Source organism: Mandrillus leucophaeus, unplaced genomic scaffold (assembly GCF_000951045.1).
Source record: "Mandrillus leucophaeus isolate KB7577 unplaced genomic scaffold, Mleu.le_1.0 Scaffold208, whole genome shotgun sequence".
NCBI classification, from domain to species: Eukaryota; Metazoa; Chordata; class Mammalia; order Primates; family Cercopithecidae; genus Mandrillus; species Mandrillus leucophaeus.
Window position 1 is genome coordinate 1,182,163 of NW_012102121.1, and position 21,619 is coordinate 1,203,781.

Here is a 21,619-nt window from a genome sequence, read left to right on the forward strand (position 1 = left end):
CCCGCCCTGCCGGCCCCGCCCTCGGCCTATGCCGCTTTAGTTGCCCGCAGGCCCCACCCACTCAACTGAGGCCCCGCCTTGCTACAATAAAACCCCTCCCACTCCTTCCACCAACACCCCGCCCCCTGCAGGCTCTCTCCGAGTGCACCAAGTTGTTTTGCTCTCCTTCCCCGGAAGACCCGGCTGAAAATCCGGAAAAAGAATCGGGAAACGCCAGGGGGCATATTGCGCTTGCGCACAGAGGGGCCGGAAGTCGAGGCGGGAGGCTTCCGTTTCTGGTTTTGCTCAAGTGTTTGGGTTTCTTCGCGGCCGCTGAAGATGAACCGACTCTTCGGGAAAGCGAAACCCAAGGCTCCGCCGCCCAGCCTGACTGACTGCATTGGCACGGTGGGCATTTGATCATGCATAAGTAGGCTCAGGACCTCTGACACACCCGACCCCGCCCACCCCCGGTGCCGGGCCCCTATTCTTCCACTTCGTTTCGGGTCCTGGGCCCCTTATACGTCGGCGCTCTCTGTCCCACCTTCTCCCCTTCATCCCTGTTACCCAAGTCATTCCTAACGCCACAAACCAGGGACCCCGTAACCCCATCACTGCCTTGCCCTACCAGCACCCAACCCGTTTTGATGCCCATTGCCCGTCCACTCTCGCCTTGATCGTCTCACTTCACCCAGCCCTAGGCCCATACACCCTTCCCACCTCGTCCTGCCTGATCCCTTACCCTTCTTGCATCTGTCACCCCCAGCCCACATCAGGACTCAGCTTGATATCCTAGGTCAACATTATCTGTACCTCAGTCTTGGATCTCAGTAACACAAAACTCAGAACCCTGGCCCTTCAGATTAAGCCACCATCCCCGATTTAGGAAATGGCACTAGATCTACAATCAGCTGGTTTCACTGGACACTGGCCCATTTCACGCGCCTCTTGGATGAGCTCTTAGCCTGGCTAATCTCTGATTCTAGGGAAATTCCAACTCAACTCAGTGATTCTCAAATTATTTTCTGCCCCAACCCACTTGAGGGCTACCTGGTATATCAGAATTGGGGCAGTGTGGCGGGGGAGTCAGAGTATAATTTATAAAAGCCCAGAGTTTCTGGTTGGGAATGCCCTTCTTTGTGAACCACTGTTTTTCACCCTTCCCCTTAAGCTCCTCTTTTCTTCCTCTATTCCTTCCTCTCTACCTGCCCCTTCTGGATTAAGTGTATTGCAGTAACTACCAGTGCATTTGATATTTTCCCCCAAGGTGGACAGCAGGGCAGAATCCATTGACAAGAAGATTTCTCGATTGGATGCTGAGCTAGTGAAGTATAAGGATCAGATCAAGAAGATGAGAGAGGGTCCTGCAAAGGTAAGGTAGGCAGCAACCGCTGCATAAGGTGCTGGCACAGCCTAGTTTTAGCACTTATAGAAATAGGGCCTAGTTTGGCTGGGCACGGTGACTCATGCCTGTAATCCAGCACTTTGGGAGGCTGAGGCGGGTGGATCACGAGGTCAGGCATCTGAGACCAGCCTGGCCAACATAGCGAAACCCCATCTCTACTGAAAATACAAAAACTTAGCTGGGCATGGTGGCGGGCGCCTGTAATCCCAGCTACTCAGGAGGCTGAGGCAGAAGAATCACTTGAACCTGGGAGGCGGAGGTTGCAGTGAGCAGAGACCACACCGTTGTACTCTAGCCCAGGTGACAGTGTGAGACTGCGTCTCAAAAAAAAAAAAAAAAAAAAAACAGGACCTAGTGCAGGGGCTGTGAGCGTCTCTACAGAAGAGATGCTTACAGTCTCATAAGGAGAAAACATGTGAGGGTGTATCCTTTAGGGAGGAGAGTTTGCAACCAAATATGGAAGGAAGGCTGGGGATTGATCTGGTGAAAAGAAATGCTGGTCACACGTCTAAAAGCATGTGCATGAGAATTAGCATATTATACTGAGAAGGTGGTCATCTGGAGAGGAAGACTAGGCTGTGCTCAAGATCAATGACTTGCCAAGCTGGTCAGGTTAGGTTGGTATACTAGACTGCTTAAGGCGTGGCCTGCTGGGAAAAAGTGAACTAGGCGTCTGGGACCAGTGTTCTAATACTAACACTGTCCCTGCCATCTAGTTGTGACCTTGATAAAGTCACTTATTTTCCACTCCTGTTAGGTAGAAACATAAAATACTGCGTTTAAGCACATGGAGTGTGGATATAGAAGTACCTTGTTTTTTCCAGATCCATAACTTATTAACCATGTGAGCCTGGGTATCACTGAACCTGTATTTCCTCATCTATAAAACAGAGATAATACCTACCATACAGTATGAGGATTAAATGAGGTAATTGATGTGTACCACTATGTCTAGGATAAAGTAGTACTCAGTAAATGTGAGTTATGATCATCTGTGAAGTAATAATACCTGTTTTTCCTTCCTTATTGGAGAAGACAAATAAAATGATCTACAGCATTCTATAGAAAAGGAAGGCTTTTCCCAGCCATCTTAGTGGATGATGGGGAATGAAGAGCAACCAGAGGCAGGAAAGCCCATCTAGATTTGAGACAATGAAAGCCCAAACCATGGTGGTAGGAAACCAAAGAATCAGTTTGAAAGTGAGTTCTGAAATCAGCTAACAGGATGATTGTTCATGAACAAACTACAGAAAGAGGAAAGATAAGGTTGATATAAAGATTTTCAACCTAGAGAGGTGAGAGATTGGTGGGCCATTGTTACCTATTTCCAAGGTGAGATAAGGTTTAGGAGTTTGGAATTATTGAGGTTAAGTTGATAGGCTATACAAGTGAAGAATCTCTCTAAGGCAACTGGATATACAGAATCAGCACTTTTGGGGCTAGAGGCGGAGATAATATGCATTAGGAAAAGAGAAAGTAGTTCAGGACTCTGGGATGTGGGATGCAAAGACAGATAGGAGCTAAGGCTTAAAGACTGGACCTTAGAGATACCTGTTTTGGGGAGGGGAAGAACAGAATCCAGGAGCCATTATGCCTACTACTTTGAAGAAGAGAGGAAGTAGGCATGTGAGTTTGAGGCTATGGGAAATTTCTTTTACCGTATGTGTGTTTTCCACCTTATTTTTATTAAATCTGTTTTTCTCTCCAGAATATGGTCAAGCAGAAAGCCTTGCGAGTTTTAAAGCAAAAGCGGATGTAAGTTACACACACAATTTCTTTCCCTGTAGCAGGTTTAACTAAAAGAAAAATGGTCTTCCATTCCCTCAGGTTTTCATACTATTTTCTAAGCACTCTTGATTTAATTACAAATTTTCATTGACAAGTAATTAAATACAGTTAGCTGGGTTCTTCCCCGCTACATGTTCAGCAATATCTGTTGTAACAACTTCCATCTAAATAGAACTTTTTGCCATGATAGAGATGCTTTATATCTGTGTGCTCAATACAGTAGCTATTAGCAACATGTGGTTATTGAGCACTTGAAATGTGGCTGGTGTGACTAAGGAACTGAAGTTTAAATTTTATTCAATTTAAATAATTTAAGTAGCCTTAAATGGTTAATGACTACTGTTTTGGACCAGATCTGTAGGGTTTGGTTTTCCTATTATTTATTTTAGAGTGTACCTTTTTTGTTTTTGTTTGTAAAGTTAGGAATCCTAAATGTTTGTTCCCTCCCACCATAATAAATTTAAAGATCCTTAATTTGTTTTAGGCGACTATGTCCCAGTTTTGAGCAGAAGCTAACTAGTATCTTTGGTGCCTACCTCTGTGGACTGTTCAGCTGATGAGATCCTCTGCAGGGTTATAGAGGTCAGGTGTAATTAGCTATTGAGGAACTAGAAAGATTGTCAGTATCTCTCTTCCTATATTAAAACGACTTTTTATAAGATACCAGATGCCATCTTCCTCCTTTTAGATTAGATCAAATTGGAAAAAGAAATTGTAATGCCTAGACTGGTGAGAGTGTGGTGAAATGATTTACCTTCTTAATTGGTAGCATTACTAGTTTTAAGTAACGTTTTTTTGTGATAAAAAGAATACAGGTTCATTGTAGAAATTTGGAAAATACATAAATATGAACAGCAGAAAATAAAATTTACCTAGATTCTTACTGCTAGAAATAACCACCTTTAAAATGCTAATTTCTTCCAGTTTCTTTCCTCTGCTTCTGCATATGTGGTATGTGTGCATATAACTTTTTAGAAGAAATGAAATTGTAGTGTGTATATGTAGCTTTTCCTTTTCCACTTAATATCATGAGCATTTCCCTGTTCTTTTAAATATTCTTTGGAAACTTTACATTTTTTAATGAGATTATAATATTCTACCATTTGCTTGCACCATGAATGGACCATTCTTTTTTTTTTTTTTTTTTGGATCATTCTTTTTCTAGTTGGGTAGATTGTTTCCAATATTGTATAAAGAATATAGTGACATAAGTCTTTGAGGTAATATTATAATTTGATATAAAACTTTATTTTACAAACATTTTGAACACCAGACATTATATTAGGTCAGATGGATTACCTAATTATGGGTACAAAATTAATAAAACACACCTGGGGCTGGGCACAGTAGCTCACACCTATAATCCCAGCATTTTGGGAGGCCAAGACAGCAGATCACTTGAGGTCAGGAGTTGGAGATCAGCCTGGCCAACATGGTGAAATCCTGTCTCCACTAAAAATACAATTAGCTGGGTGTGGTTGCGTGCGCTTGTAGTCCCACCTACTTGGGAGGCTGAGGTGGGAGAATCGCTTGAACCCAGGAGGCAGAGGTTACAGTAATCTGAGACGGCACCACTACACTCCAGCCTGGGCAATAGAGCAAGACTGTCTCTAAATAAACAAATAAATAAATAAATAAACAAAATAAAATATACCTGTCTTCAAGGAGTTCAAAATTCTGGAAAACCGTTTAGCTATATGTATGAAGAGCCTTAAAAATAGTTTTACCCTTTGCTCTAAGAATTTCACTTCTGTATATTTATCATAGAAAATAATTATAAAGACATACTAAGATATGCAGCAGGCCTGGCGCAATGGGTCATGCCTGTAATCCCAGCACTTTGGGAGGCTGACGCGGGCTGATCACCTGAGGTTGGGAGTTCGAGACCAGCCTGACCAACATGGAGAAACCCTGTCTCTACTAAAAGTACAAAATTAGCTGGGCATGGTGGCGCATGCCTGTAATCCCAGTTACTCCAGAGGCTGAGGCAGGAGAATTGCTTGAACCCAGGAGGCAGAGGTTGCGGTGAGCCGAGATGGTACCATTGCACTCCAGCCTGGGCAACAAGGAGAGACTCCGTCTCAAAAAAAAAAAAAAAAAAATGATACGCAGCAACATAGAAAAAAGCAAATGCTATAATGTTAAGTGGAAAATAGTGTTATAACTAAAATACAGTCATGTGCTGCATAACAATGTTTTTGTCAATGAATGACAGAACAGACTGCATTATGCCACTCTGGCCCCTATAAGGTTATAATACTGTATTTTTACTGTATCTTTTCTATAGGATGTTTAGATACACAGATACCATAGTGTTACAATTGGCTACGATATTCAGTACAGTAACATGCTGTACAGGTTTGTAGCCTAGGAGCAAGCACTAGGCTATGTCATATAGCTTAGGTGAGTAGTGGGCTGTACCGCACAGGTTTGTGTAAATACACTCTGTGATATTTGCACAATGATGAAATTGCCTAACAATGTATTTCTCAGAACATATCCCCATTGTTAAGCGATGCATGACTGTACATGCGAAGGAAAAAGACTGGAGGGACACATCGAATGATATTTGTGTTAGAGTGATTAAATTGTTTTTGCCAATTTCTCTGTGTGATATCTAATTTTTAAGTTTTTTGTTCCTTTTTTTTTTTTTTAAAGAAAATACTCTTATTTAGTGTGGGGATACTTTGTTCTTGAGGATTTCTGTCTGGTTCATATATTTGCCATTCTCAATTGACTCTAAAAAGGTATGAGCAGCAGCGGGACAATCTCGCCCAACAGTCATTCAACATGGAACAAGCCAATTATACCATCCAGTCATTGAAGGACACCAAGACCACGGTACTCCCAAAACATCTTTTCCTGTTATTTCATTTATTTATTCTTATTCTCTTTTCCTATGGCTTTTTAAAGACAGTTGAACCAGCTGGGTGCAGTGGCTCACGCCTGTAATCCCAACACTGGGAGGCTGAGGTGGGTAGATCACCTGAAGTCAGGAGTTCGAGACCAGCCTGACCAACATGGTGAAACCCTGCCTCTACTGAAAAATACAAAAACTAGCTGGGTGTGGTGGTGCACACCTGTAATCACAGCTACCTGGGAGACTGAGGCAGGAGAATCGCTTGAACCCAGGAGACAGAGGTTGCAGTGAGCCATTGCACTCCAGCCTGGGCAGCACGAGTGAAACTGTCTCAAATAAATAAATAAATAAAGACAATTTAACCAACATGACTTTCTAAAACATTGTGTTTTCTTCTTCCTTTTCTTAGGTTGATGCTATGAAACTGGGAGTAAAGGAAATGAAGAAGGCATACAAGCAAGTGAAGATCGACCAGATTGAGGTGAGACGTATGCTACTTTCTGCAAGAATGTGCACTAGTTTCTGAGAGAATCCAAACGAGTGTGCGTGTGATAGGAATAGCACAGGAGAGGAACTGAATCTTGGGGCTGCCGTTTACTAGTAGAGTAACTTCAAGAAAGGGTACCAAATGTCTCAGTTTCCTCAGATCCTAATACCACATACAGTTACAGACTGTCCCTGATTTAAGATGGTTCAACTTAACGATTTTTCAGTTTGATGATGGTGCAAAAACTATATGTATTCAGTAGAAACCATACTTTGAATATCCACGTAACCATTCTGTTTTTCAGTTTCCTTACAATATTTAATAAATTACATGAGATACTCAACACTTTGTTATAAAATAGGCTGTTAGATGATTTTGCCCAACTGTAGACCAATGTAAGTGTTCTGAGCACAATTAAGGTAGGCTAGGTTAAGTGATGGTTTAGTAGGTTAGGTGTATTGAATGCACTTTCTTTCTTTTTTTTTTTTTTTTTGAGAGGGAGTCTTGCTCTGTCGCCCAGGCTGGAGTGCAGTGGCCAGATCTCAGCTCACTGCTCCGCCTCCCGGGTTTACGCCATTCTCCTGCCTCAGCCTCCCGAGTAGCTGGGACTACAGACGCCCGCCACCTCGCCCGGCTAGTTTTTTTTGTATTTTTTAGTAGAGATGGGGTTTCACCGTGTTAGCCAGGATGGTCTCCATCTCCTGACCTTGTGATCCGCCCGGCCGGCCTCCCAAAGTGCTGGGATTATAGTCTTGAGCCACCGCGCCTGGCCCTGAATGCACTTTCTACTTAAGATATTTTGAACTTACGATGGGTTTATCAGAATGTAACCCTATCATAAGTCAAGGAACTTCTGTATTATGAGGATGAAATAAATGAGCTAGTATATCTACACGCACAATGCCTGGCCTATAATAAGCATCCAGTAGTTACTTTTAACTAATGCAATGATACTTAGTCTGTTTCTTCAATGGTAGAGTAGTGATGTTGTTGCCTTTTCCCAGGACTGTCATGAGTGTTAAATGAAGGTATGTAGGTAAAGTGTGTGTAAAGTGTTTAGCCCAACTCCTGGTGTAGTAGACTTGGTTCCCTTTTCTAGTAATTCTCTTTAGATTTTTAATAATAATGTCATTAGTTCCTTACAGTTAGCATTTTTTATTGGAATTGGGTATTGACCAGGGAGATGAGCCCTAAGAGCTTGGCATCTCTCAGCTGTCAGATGAACAGCCCAGGTGGCAAGAGGAGATAGCAGAGGGAGTGAGTGGTGACTGGTCAGAGGAGAGAGGCTTCCTTTCTGCATACAAAATGGTGCTCTTGACCTTTACCCCCTAACTAGAATGTCCATTTCCTTGAATGCAGGGACTTGATTTTGTTCACTACTATGTCCCCAGTGCCCACAGCAATGCCCCACCATAGTTGGTGCTCAGAAAGTATTTAATGGTTGGTGAATCAGAGACTATAAAAGGAGATAAAGCCAAAAAAAAAAAGGGGGTGAGAGAAAGCTGTATGGCCTGATTCAAGCAGTGTTTGTTGGGTGAGCAGTTACTACATACCAGGCATTTTATTGCCTCTGCAAAGGTATTCTCTGATAATGCTGATCTTTAGTAAGAGTAAAGGCAGGCCGGGCGCAGTGGCTCACGCCTGTAATCCCAGCACTTTGGGAGGCCGAGGCAGGTGGATCACGAAGTCAGGAGATGGAGACCATCCTGGCCAACACGGTGAAACCCCATCTCTACTAAAAATACAAAAAAAATTAGCCGGGCGTGGTGTGGTGGCAGGTGCCTGTAGTCCCAGCTACTCGGGAGGCTGAGGCAGGAGAATGGCGTGAACCCGGGAGGCAGACTATGCAGTGAGCCGAGATCTCACCACTGCACTTCAGCCTGGGCGACAGAGTGAGACTCTGTCTCAAAAAAAAAAAAAAAAAGTGAAGGCATTTCTCCCCTTTCTCATTTTTTCAAGCACCCCTCTTAGGTTGCCTTGGTCTCTAATCCTCCACAAGTGTCTGCATGCATGGAATTAAACGATATGATACTCTCTTAAGAGCTTCACTGATAAAAGTGTTCTGTGTATGCTTGTCTTTTTTTTTTTTTTTTTTTTTTAGACAGAGTCTCGTTCTGTCACCAAGGCTGCAGTGCAGTGGTGTGATCTCGACTCACTGCAACCTCCGCCTCCTGGGTTCAAGCGGTTCTCCTGCCTCAGCCTTCCAAACAGCTGGGATTACAGGTGCCCACCACCACGCCCAGCTAATTTTTGTATTTTTCTGTAGAGATGGGGTTTCACCATGTTGGCCAGGCTAGTCTCAAACTCCTGAACTCAAGTGATCCACCCACCTCGGCCTCCCAAAGTGCTGGGATTACAGGCGTGAGCCATCACTCCCAGCCATCTTTTTTTGTATAATATCATTTGCCATTAAAATATAATGAAATGCAATGGTATTTTCTGCTTTTAGGGTTCCTTGTGTTTTAATTAAAGCTATTTAATAGGAGCAAAAGAGAAACTTTGGTCTTTGTGAATGTTTTGTATGTCTCTTCGTCTCTCACCTGTGGTTGTCTGTCTGTCTCCCTGCCTAATTAATCCTTTTCCTGTCCTCCAATAGATTGCCAGCATGACAGGTGGAGAGCCCCTTTAACTCTTTTGGTGTGTATGTGTCTTTGGTTAGATCCGAATTTTTTGGTTAGATTTATTTTCCTAAAATGCTTTACTTGGAAAATATTTTCATTGTTTTATAGCTTTAACTTTTTATTTTGCTGTTGTGTGCGTGTAGGTCTGTTTTTCTTTTGCTTTTTTCAGTTTCTGCATATCACTGCGTCAATGTTCTTTTTAGCTTAGTGCTTATATTTTTTTATATTGCTTTTGTTTGTTTGTGCAATAGAAAACCAGCTAATTGTGGGATGAATTTTTTCTGTGTCTATTCTGGAGTCTTGCTAGGAATCCTATTCATAGATGATCTGGGAGGATGTGTCTTGATGTGTAATACTATTGTATAAGCTTGACTTGATTAGCTTTCTCTCTGTTATTTTCATTGTCTTTTAATTATTACTCAGCCAGTGCTTCTCTGTGTAGCAGAGTGTTAAATATGCATATAATGTGGCAGTTTGGTACTTGGAAATACAGAAAATCAAAATTAAAAAAAAAAAATTTCCCCTCCATTTTACTACCCTTTTCACCTTTATGGGGGCCAGGAAGGAATTTTCTTTTTTCTTTTTTGCTGTTGCCCAGGCTGGATTATAGTGACTCAGTCTCAGCTCACCGCAACCTCCGCCTCCCAGGCTGAAGCCATCCTTCTGCTTCAGTCTCCCGAGTAGCTGGGACTACAGGCATACACCATGCCCAGCTAAATTTTGTATTTTTTGTGGAGATGAGGTTTTGCCATGTTCCCCAGGTTGGTCCCAAACTCCTGAGCTCAAGCGATCTGCCCACTTTTGCCTCCCAGAGTGCTGGGATTACAGGCATAAGCTACTGCACCTGGCAGAATTTTCAAATGTCTTGCATTGCGTTAGAAATTCTGAAGGATAAATGGTACTGATTTGCTCCTTTTGCTTTATCATCACTAGTTCTATTCCTGTCTGTGTGGAATTACAGTATATGAAGAGTGTATTGTTCTGCACATAATTAACACAGTAAAATATATATAGTATTGGGTGCTTAGTGTTTTACATATATTATTGCAATAAATCCTTACAATAACCGCAGTGAGAATATGGCTATTTTATTTATTTATTTATTTATTTTCGAAATGGAGTCTCGCTCTGTCGCCCAGGCTGGAGTGCAGTGGCGCAATCTCGGCTCACTGCAACCTCTGCCTCCCGGGTTCAAATGATTCTCCTGCCTCAGCCTCCTGAGTAGCTGGGATTACAGGCACATGCTGTCATGCCCGGCTACTTTTTTGTATTTTAGTAGAGATAGAGTTTCACTGTGTTGCCCAGGCTGGTCGCAGACTCCTGAGTTCAGGCAATCCACCCGCCATGGCCTCCCAAAGTGCTGGGATTACAGGCATGAGCCACCGCGCCAGGCCAGATACGGCTATTAATAATTCCATTTTACAAATGAGGAAAATAAGGCTTAGAGACATTACTTCACATTACAATTTACCCTTGAACAGCAAGTGCAGTTTGAACTGCACGAGTCACTTATATGCAGATACTTTTCAACCAAACAAGGATCGAAAATATAGTATTTGCAGGATGCGAAACCACCCATATGGAAGGCCGACTGGGGACTTAGGTATGGGCAGATTTTGGTATAGGCAGACATCCTGGAACCAATCCCTTGCGTGTACCAAGGGACAACTGCATTTTTAGCCTTGTAGTAATCTCCCAGTTAAGCACAGGTAGATTATTCACACATGATTTATGCCCTCGGTCCATTTTTTTCACCAGCCTTGTCTTGGCTGTGACACCTATCATGATTCCCTTTCTGATTCTCCACCCAGGGTGGGCCATGTACAACTCACTTTTTCTACCACTTCAGTTGTTTCTACTCTTGCCTTCTTTCTCTACACAATGTAATCTGTCTTTGACTGACTTGAGAAGAAGAATTTGCTTGTCTCAGTAACCTCCCTGTCTTTAACTAGAAAATGATTGATAGTTTAGATCAAGATAGTTGCTTGATTTAATGTTTCAAGTAAAACTTTCTGTAATAGTAGACAGCTAGACAGCTGACATCATCTATTCTCACATAGGACTTTGGGTTTCCATGAGGCACTTTAAAATCAAATCCAGCCGGGCATGGTAGCTCATGCCTATAATCCCAGCACGTTGGGAGGCTGAGGCGGGCAGACCACCTGAGGTTGGGAGTTCGAGACCAGCCTAACCAAGATGGCAAAACCCTATCTCTACTGAAAATACAAAAATTAGCCAGGCGTGGTGGCGCACACCTGTAATCTCAGCTACTTGGAGGCTGAGGCAGGATAATTGCTTGAACCCGGGAGGTGAAGGTTGCAGTGAGCTGAGATTGCAACATTGCACTCCAGCCTGGGCGACACAGCGAGACTCCATCTCAATAAATAAATAAATAAATAAAGTAAAAAATAAAGTGAGAGATCGCCAATTCTATTCTTTACTTTTAAGTTCACATTTTGCCACCAAAAATAGGTGGGGGATTATGTGGGTCAGTAACATTCATAGTTATTGTTAGAGGAAATCTTTGGGCTTGTGGTTTTTAATTCTTAAGCATTCTCTCATACTTTTAATTAGAAGGGATGTTTAAGAGTTACTTGAACCTGTCCTTTAGAGGAGTGTCTGCTCAGTTGTTGACGTTAAAAAATTGCTAGCCAAAGACTGGGCTAGGGGAGGTGAACTAACAGTTTTTGAGAACTGTTTTATGTGCTTGGTGTTTTACATACATTATCTTTTTAAAAATTGCTCATGTCTAGATTCAAAGGAGAATGTAGGGGAAAGGGGTACTTAGAAGAAAATGGTAAATAAGAGAAAATCCTCTCATATATATTTCCATAGGATTTACAAGACCAGCTAGAGGATATGATGGAAGATGCAAATGAAATCCAAGAAGCACTGAGTCGCAGTTATGGCACCCCAGAACTGGATGAAGATGATTTAGAAGCAGGTAAGTTATGAGAAAAGTAATGTATATTTAGTTTTGGAGTCCAAAAGGAACAACTGCCTGGGACCTTTTCCCAAATGCTAGTGAAAATTTCTATCAGGATTTCCTGAAGGTTAGTTTACGGTACAGTCCCTGGGCAAAGAGCTTGTGAGGCAGCCACATCAGATTGTATACTCCACCAACAACAGTGGGATGGATCAACTCTGAAGGAAGTCCAGGTACAGGCTGACCTGGTGCTTAGTATCTGTAAGTGTCCTCCACATGGCCTTTCCTTGCTATATTCCTTTTGATTTTGTTCTACCTGTTTTCCTAGTTGGAGTGATCTCCCTCAGAACAGCAAAACCAATTAAGAAACAATAATTAGGGCCAGGCACTCTAATCCCAGCACTTTGGGAGGCCAAGGTAGGCGGATCCACTCAAGCCCAGGAGTTCGAGACCTGGCGGAGCAATGTGGCGTGACCCCATCTCTATAAAAAATACAAAAATTACCCAGGCATGGTGGTGTGTGCCTGTAGTCCTAGCTACTCGGGAGGCTGAGGTGGAAGGATCACTTGATCCCAGGAGGTACAGGTTCCAGTGAGCTGAGATTGCACCACTGCAGCCTGGGCAGCAGAGTGAGACCTTCTCTCAAAAAAAAGAAAAAAAGAAATAATCATTGGCAAATACTTAGTGTGCATCTACTCTATACCAGGTATTCTACTAGGTGGTGGGAATTTAGCACTGAATAAAAATGCAGTCCCTACATTCATGAAGCTTCTCTAGCAGTGGAAGACATAAATGGTTTGCTTCAAGTAATTAATTACTAGAGCACAGACTATAGGCAAGAAGTATGGGGTAGCATGGGAGCACATACTAAGGGACTCTAACCTAATTAGTAGTGGGAGAGAGGCATGGGACCTGAAGGATGAGTAGGGGATAGCATGAAAAAATGAGATGGATTGTCAAATGGCCTCAGGGAGAGCAGTCTGGAACCTATTGCGATAACCATTTGAGATGATGGTGGCCGAGACTAGCTAGGGTGATGGTAGCAGAAACAGACAGAAGTGGACAGATTGAAGACATCTTAGAAAATTGAGTGGGCAAGATTTAATGATTGGTTGGATGTAGAAGAAGTGGGAGGTGTCAAGGGTGACTGTCAGTTTCTAGCATGCGTAACTGGGTAGATGACAGAACCATTCCACACTGAATTTCTGTTGTGCGATTCCCCTGTTACATTACTGCTGCTGCTTTCCCGCTCTCTCCATGGTCTTTTTTGCCTAGAACCTTTTAATTTTTTTCCATTTATTTCTTTATTTTTTAATTTCCCATCTTCAGTTGCCCCTGATGAGTCTCTACCTGCTATTGTCATTCCTCTTGGGTACTTCCAACTCATTTTACCACAGACTTATTTTTGGAGTCTGATTTCATGTAATGGTCACACAGCATACAACAATCTCATGCCCTCTTCACTGCCTTCTTTTAAGTCCATCGATAAATGAGAGAATTTATTAGCTCCCAGTTTTCTTGGTTACATTTTTTTAAAATGTTGACTGTTTCAATCTCAGAGTTGGATGCACTGGGTGATGAGCTTCTGGCTGATGAAGACAGTTCTTATTTGGATGAGGCAGCATCTGCACCTGCAATTCCAGAAGGTGTTCCCACTGACACAAAAAACAAGGTGAAAGCTTTTTCTGTTTATATTTTAATGCAAAATAGCAAAGGCTTTATGCTTGACCATAAGTCTGGGAATCTAAAAGGTAGTCTTACATTAGAACAAAGAAAGACAGTCCTGGTCATTATTTTGTGAACCCTTGAAGGTCTGGTTTTTCTGCATTGGATGATGAACTGACTGCATAAACAGTGTCACTGAGGCTCAGGAATATTTTTATACAATGACAATTTGTGTAACATACATAATCACCCTTGTTGTGAGCTGGCACTGGGTACCATTGATGGGTCTTAGACATTTCCCGTAAAAGCATAAGCAACACATGCATGAGACTTGCTAGGCAGCAGTGGAAAAGTCTCACTCTCCATACACACCAGTTAATTACTGGCTGGATTTTTAATTTTATTTTCCTTTCCTTTTCTTTTTTTTTTCCTATACACACAGGAGTTTAGAACGAGTGGATTTCTAAACTATGGATTAATAATTTAAGCATAAAACTTAATGTAGAAAGATTCTAATTTAAGGCAAAAGAATCAGAACACCTGGCACTAAGTATGACTAATTACTTAGCTGTTGTAAGCTTTTCTTTTCCTTGCATCTGTAAAATACAGATAATTACAGGTATCTCATGTAATTGTTGTGCAAGCAAATTAGATCTTGTATATAAAGGACTTTGCAAACCTAAAGCTCTGTCCAAATCTACATGGTTGTCTTTTTTTTTTTTTTTTTTTTGAGGCAGAGACTCATTCTGTCACTCAGGCTAGAGTGCAGTAGTGTGATCTCAGCTCACTGCAGCCTCTGCCCCCCTGGTTCAAGCAATCCTCGTGCCTCAGCCACCCAGGTAGTTGGGATTACAGGTGTACGCCACCATACCCGGCTAATTTTTGTATTTTTAGTAGAGACGGGATTTCGCCATGTTGGCCACACTGGTCTCAAACTCCTGGTCTCAAGCGATCCGCCTGCCTCAGCCTCCCAAAGTGCTGGGGTTATAGGCATGAGCCACTAATAATGACAACCAGGCTGAGCACAGTGTGACTTTGAGCAAAATAGCAGAAATTTATGTCTTCTTTTTGAACCTCATCAGTTTTTCCTACGTGTAAAATGTGAGAGCAAAGGGCAGGGAGGAGGTAATTTCTTAGGTCCATTATTGCTGGTTTCTGTGAGTATGCATCTTCCTCTATTGTATCCCTCCCTTCTCTGTTGAGCCTGGGATAGTCTTGCCTTTCTGAACTGCCCACTCCTCCCCGACCTCTCTGGCAACTTCAAGGTCCCAAGTCCATGGGTTACTTTTTCTCAGCAACCCATGAAATAATTTTTATTAACACTACCATAGTCCATCTTGTTAATTTCCTAGTAACAAGTCCCTGAAGCATCTATGTTATTTCCACTTTGAGAAGGTCACAGATTCCTGAGTTATATATGCTATGGATATATGGGGTTTTTGTTGTTGTTGTTGTATCTTTTTGAGATGGAGTCTCACTCTGTCACCCAGACTGGAGTGCAGTGGCACAATCTCTGCTCACTGCAACCTCCACCCCCGAGTTCAAGCAATCCTCCCACCTCAGCCTCCCAAGTAGCTGAGATTACAGGCAAGCTTCACCACGCCTGGCTAATTTTTTGTGTTTTCAGTAGAGATGGGGTTTCACCATGTTGGTCAGGCTGGCCTCGAACTCCTGACCTCAAATGATCCACCTGCCTCAGCCTCCCAAAGTGCTGGGATTATAGGTGTGAGCCATCACGCCCAGCCTGTTGTTGTTTTTAAAGTAAAGGAATAAAAGAATGGCTGCTCCATAGACAGAGCAGCCCTGGTGTTCATCGATAGTGGTATTGCTGCCTATGATTATATAAAGCATGATATGGAAGTGACTGCCTATCCAAGGGCACTGCTCCTTCAAGAATTTGGGAGGCTAAGAAAGGCATTGGTCCACCTTAGGGATCAGGGTGAAAATGCAAATCTGGAGGCAAGGACCCACTGCTTAACCTTTCCTTTTTGACCCTCCCAGCCTCCTTTTCCCCTTTCCAGGTTTACTCTTAGATTTCTCTTTCTCCCTCTTTCACTCTCTTTCCCCTGTGGAGGAGTCCCCTTTTGGCCCTTTCTAGTTCTCTTCTTATCACTTCCTCCTTTACTTTTCATGAAAAAGCTCGTTCTCATCTTATGAGTGGGATTTTGGTTTTGATTGATTAAATACTTGGAAATGAGTTTTAACTATTAAATGTTTGTAATCCTTTTTTTTTTTTATCAAATGGAAAAAGAGTGGCACTAAACATTGCTTCCTTTTTACAGGATGGAGTTCTGGTGGATGAATTTGGATTGCCACAGATCCCTGCTTCATAGATTTGCATCATTCAAGTATATCTTGTAAAACAAACACGTATTACGGGACTAGGAAATATTTATCTTTCCAAATTTACCATAACAGATGTAGGTTTCTTTCCTTTCTTTGAAGGAAAGTTTAATTACATTGCTCTTTTATTTTTTCCATTAAGAGACTCATTGCTTGGGAAATGCTTTCTTTGTACTAAAATTTTTTCTTAAGAAAAACAAACTCAGTTTAAAAGTATCTTTAGCTCGTATGACTTGTTTTCATTCAATAATAATAATTTGAAATAAAACTAAGGAAATGGAATCGTAAAAATCTATGACAGTGTAACTCTACAGTCTCAAAATGACCTGATAGATTGATAAGACAAAGATGAGATTATTGGGGCTATTCATATTATGATTCAGAATCATTTTCTATTGTGGTATTATAGGTTGGTTAAAGTGATGGCCTTTTTGATGGGTTTTGTTGTGTCTTGTGAACAAGTTATTACTGTGTCCATTATTGGAATGGAATTATCACTACTGTATCATGAGTGGGTATTTTGATTCTATGGTTCCCTCAGTGTTACATGTTGACTTGTAATCAATAATGAATATTTCTTGATATTTAATGTATAGGACATTTATTTATACTCAATAAATATTTTTCAAAAGGATATCATTTTAATAATATCACTTCAGCTTAAAACCTCTACTGCGGAAACCAAATTTAATAGAACTTTAATGTCATTTCAGCCTAGAACTCCACTACAGAAACCAAACTAACCAGTAGCATTGTGAGGAAAGAGCAAGGAACAATCTGGGCTTGGGCCCTGGGTCTACCATTTACTAACTACTGAATAGTCTATTCAACTTCTCTAACCCTCTGTTTCCTTATTAGTAAAATCATGCTTAACTCACAGAGCTTTTGTGAGGAATAATTGAGGTAATGGTCATAAGTACCTCGTAAACGGCAAGGGGCTATTCTCATATGAGGGATTGTTAACAATAAAAAAGAAACGGCTTCATTCTTTTCTTAGTAGGTGCCTGGAGTGCTACAGCAAGTTCAAACTCCTGCCCAGTTTCAGGGTCTTTAATGATCCTGTCCTCCCTTCTTTACTCAACTTGTTGCCAGCTGCATTCCCCCTCCAGCCTTGCTGGGTGCCTCACAGTGCCATGTGCACCTGACTCTCACATGTCTGCAGATCAAACCAATAAACATTTACGAACACCAGCTTTGTAGAAGTCTGTACCAGCCCAGGGGTTACCAAGAACAATCACAGTTCCTCTCTTCAGGAGTTCTTGTCTAGTTATAAGTGGGGATGAGATAACGTATGTAACCCTCTCCCATCTCCAACCTCACCTTCTCAAGAAGCCTTCCAGAGGGAGCAAACATAGTATTCATCATTACCTTCTTGAAACCTTTCTTGGCTGTTCTATGAGTTCTGAGTTTTCTTCTAATCTGGCCCACTTATTCTCTTATATAGACACCTCTTTCTTAGCCCCTTGAATGTTTCTTCCATTACAGTTCCAATCTGTATTCTCCTTGAGAAATCTCACACCCATGATATCAACTATTACCTACGCACTAAAGACTCAAAATGACTGTCACTAGCCTAGACTTCTTATCCTTATTTTCAGTTCTAGGCATTTCCACTTAAATGCCCCGTCATTACCTAGAATCTAACATATCCAAATAAAGCTCATTATCTTGGGGTTCACTGTCAGCAAACATTTCTCTTTGATTTCTTGTCTTGCTTAGTGTTACCAGTGATTCATATATTGCCCATTTTAGTGGGTGATATTTAGCCCTCTAGCTAGACCACATTAGTGCATTGGAGATGAGTGAGCAATCATTCTACCTAAATCTCTACTCTTTGGCTTTTGTGACAGTACTCTCCGGTTCTCCTGTTCCTCTATTCCCTCTAAGGCTTCTTTCTGAAATCCTCAACTCTCTAACTGTAATGTTACTGCTCCTCTGGATTCTAGCTTTTACCCACCAAACTTTTCTCTGTTCACTTATATTTAGTAATCTCAGCTATTCTCATGGCTGGAACTATTAACTTCCAAATTTATACTTCTATCCCTGAACTTGCCCCTGAGTTTCAGAATCTTTATATCCAGCTGTTTGCCTAACAATTATTTGGATGTTCCAGAAGCCCACAAGCACCTCACATTCAAATGGCTGAAACAGCCTATCACCTTTCCTCAGACCTGAATTTCCTGCTGCTTTTTCCCTGTCTCATGATGGGAGCTGTGAGACAGGGAAACCATTGTCTTACGATGGGAGGCTGTAAGGCTAATAGAACTATTATCCTCCTATCATTCAAAACAGAAAACGCTTGAGTTGTCCTTGATGCCTATATTTTGGCTACACAGTCAATTATCCTTAAACCCTGCTTTTAATCCCTGTTTCTCAAATCCAACTCCTCCTCTCAACTCTCCCTGGCCTAGATGTCTCTCACCTGGTCTTTTGGAATGTCTTCTCTTCTTGCATAGTTTCACTTCCTTGAGTACACTGATCTCATACAGCTACTCTTACCTTTCTAAAATACAAATCTCACTTAAATTCTTTGATGGTTCTCTAATAATTCCACCAGGGCATAAAAAGCTGCCAATGACCTGGCCTCTGCCTATCTGTAATGGGTTATTGCCTAGTCTTTTCAGAACAGCATTTCCTTTCTTTCAAGGGAACTGCTCCCCCATTTCAACTATGTGATTATTGGGAACATGCCAATTTTAGAGTAGTACTGTCCTTACCCTTCCAAGCTATGAAAGTGTGTATGTGATCACACTGTGTCTATCAGAGTCCATACCTCAGATTTTCTAAATAGAAAGTAGGGAAATTGCTTTTTTCCTTTTTTTTTTTTTTTTTTTTTAATTATTTTACTGTTTGTCAGTATGACAGATTGAAGCCAGAGAGGAGCCAAGATAAGAGACAGAATGAAAGACTGTCCGGGGCACTCAGCTCTGAATTCTGATCCTTGACATTCCAAGTCTCTACAACTCTGTTCTGTGAGGTATTTGAGGATTCTGCAAATAAACTTTACCCTCTTTTCTGCTTAAAGTAGTTGGCAATGGGTTCCTGTCACTTGCTGGTAAGAGACAGAATAATTGCTCTGCAGCTTGTGTCATGTCACACTTTTCAATTTTGTGATCTAGTAAGTGTTCTGCGTCTAGTCCCCCCACGTCCACCATACAGCCATGATTCCTTGCCTCTTCATGGTTTCTCCTACCTGAAGCTTCCTTATGTCTTTGTCATTCTGCTAATTCTTCCTGTATTGGGGAAAGGCCAAAGAGCATGCCCTGGTCTGCATCAATACAGTGAATTAAAGGAAAGTGGAAGGAGTGAGTCCTGTATTAGAAAGCCCTGGCACTATAAAGCCTGTGATCATCACTCCTATAGCTACCACCAGACAACCTTGCTGGTCAATATTTCACCTGTTAACTATTAGGAAAGAGCAGAATTGAGTGCAGGGAGTCCTAGGTTTTAATCCGTCAGTTCTGAGAGTTTAGCAGTAATGGGGAAGGACATTGGAATGATTCCGTATAGTAAAAGTTTAGCACTTCTATCATCCATATCCCTTAGCTATCCTTTTGTGTTTTCTTATAGTTATGTCACCAAGAGAGTTATTAGAAATACTAATGCCTGGGTCCTACCCCCATAGATTCTGATATAATAGATCTGGATACAGTGTGGGCATTTGGATTTTTAAAAGCTCCCCAGGTACTTAAGTGTATCCAAAGTTAACCACTGCTCTGTGGTGCCTGATCAGTCTGAACCTATTTTCATGGTTAAGCATTCTGGACTGTTAACATCAATTTCTGCAGTGAAGGAGTAGGCAATGACTGCCCTAAGGTAAAGTTTTTCGTCCATGGAATGAATTGGGAAGTATTCCCTCCTCCTGTATTTTTTGGAAGAGTTTGTGAAGGATTACTGTTCATTCTTCCTTGATTTGGTAGAATCATTTGGGCTTGGGCTTTTCCTTATGGGAAGTTTTTAAAATTACTGATTCAGTCTCTACTTGTTATAGGTGTATTCAGATGTTCTATTTATTCTTGAGTAGTCTGTGTCTTCCTAGGAATTTTTCCACTTCATCTAAGTAATCTAATTTGTTGGCATACAGTTGTTCATAGTATTCCCTTTTGATCCTTTTTATTTCTGTAAACGTGGGTAGTAATGCCTACGTTTTCATCCATAAATTTAGTAATTTCAGTTTTTCTTTTTTCTTGATTATTCTCTCTAAACATTTGTCAGTTTTATCACTTTCTCACTTTTGTTCAATGAACTCTGTTGATTTTTTTCTGTTTTTCTATTTCAATAATTTCTGGTCTTTTATTATTTCTTTTCTTATACATGCTTTGGTTTAGTTTGCTTCTTTTTCTTTTTCTTTTTTCTTTTTTTTGGAGACAGGGTCTCACTCTACTGCCCAGGCTGAAGTGTGGTGGTACGATCACAGCTCACTGCAGTCTCAACCTCCAAGCAGTCCTCCCCACTCAGCCTCCCTAGTAGCTGGAACTACAGGCATGTGCTATCATGCCCAGTTAATTTATTTTTTTAATTTTTAGTAGGGATGTGGTATCCCTATGTTGCCCAGGCTAGTCTGAAAGTCCTGGTCTCAAGCGATCCTCTCGCCTTGGCCTCCCAAAGTGCTGGGATTACAGGTATGAACCACCCCCACGCCAGCCCTGTTATTCTTTTTCCAATTTCTTAAGGTGGAAGGTTAGGCTATTGATTTGTGATTTTTCTTCTTTTTTATTAATAAACTTTTTTTTTTAGAGTTTTGGGTTCACAGCAAATTGAGTGGAAAACACAGAGAGTTCCCATATAACACACAACCTTCCCACTATCAGCTTCCCTCACCACAGTGGTATGTTGCAGTCAGTGAATCTACATTGACACATTATTATCACACGAAGTCTGTAGTTTACATTAGGGTTCACACTTGATGTACATTCTATGGGGTTTTTTGTTGTTTTTTGCTTGAGATGGGGTCTCACTGTGTTACCCAGGCTGGAGTGCAGTGGCAGGATCTCAGCTCACCACAACCTCCGCCTCCCGGGCTCAAGCGATCCCACCTCAGCTTCCTGAGTAGCTGGGGCCTCAGGCGCATGCTATCATGCCCAACTAATTTTTGTATTTTTAGTAGAGATGGGTTTTCACCACGTTACTCAGGCTGGTCTTGAACTCCTGGGCTCAAGCGATCCATCCACCTTGGCCTCCCAAAGTGCTGGGATTTCAGGCATGAGCCACCATGCAAGTGATTCTATGGGTTTTAACAAATGTAATGATATGTATCCCCCATTGTAGTATCATGCAGAATAGTTCACTGCCCTAGCAGTCCTCTGTGCTCTGCCTATTCATCCTTCTCTCCCCTTTAACTTCTGTCAACCACTGATCTTTTTACTGTCTCTAATATTGCCTTTTCCAGACTATTACATAGTTGGAATCAAACAGTAAAGTCTTTTCAGATTGCCTTCTTTCACTTAGCAATATGCATTTTTCGCCATGTCTTTTCATGGCTTGATAGCTCATATGGATTTGGGGTTTTTGTGTTGTTGTTGTCTTGTGTTTTTGAGACAGGGTC

General features: G+C 41.6%; 1 protein-coding gene across 5 annotated transcripts in view; it reads left to right on the forward strand.

Moving 5' to 3' along the window:
* Nucleotides 1-16,709, forward strand: part of CHMP5 (charged multivesicular body protein 5) — a 17,423-nt gene extending 714 nt beyond the window's left edge. The window contains exons 2-10 of one of the 5 annotated variants that reach the window (XM_011980013.1): nt 291-387; nt 1,247-1,351; nt 3,093-3,139; nt 4,097-4,123; nt 5,920-6,013; nt 6,442-6,513; nt 11,976-12,084; nt 13,626-13,738; nt 16,014-16,708. In XM_011980013.1, coding sequence (XP_011835403.1) covers nt 319-387; nt 1,247-1,351; nt 3,093-3,139; nt 4,097-4,123; nt 5,920-6,013; nt 6,442-6,513; nt 11,976-12,084; nt 13,626-13,738; nt 16,014-16,064 — 687 coding nt within the window. In that variant the 5' untranslated portion in view covers nt 291-318 and the 3' untranslated portion in view covers nt 16,065-16,708. Of the gene's footprint in view, nt 1-131; nt 388-1,246; nt 1,352-3,092; nt 3,140-4,096; nt 4,124-5,919; nt 6,014-6,441; nt 6,514-11,975; nt 12,085-13,625; nt 13,739-15,363; nt 15,369-16,013 lie in introns of those variants that run through there. The other 4 variants (XM_011980015.1, XM_011980012.1, XM_011980014.1 and 1 more) reach the window with 4 other exon arrangements.
* The last annotated feature ends 4,910 nt before the right edge of the window (nt 16,710-21,619 follow it).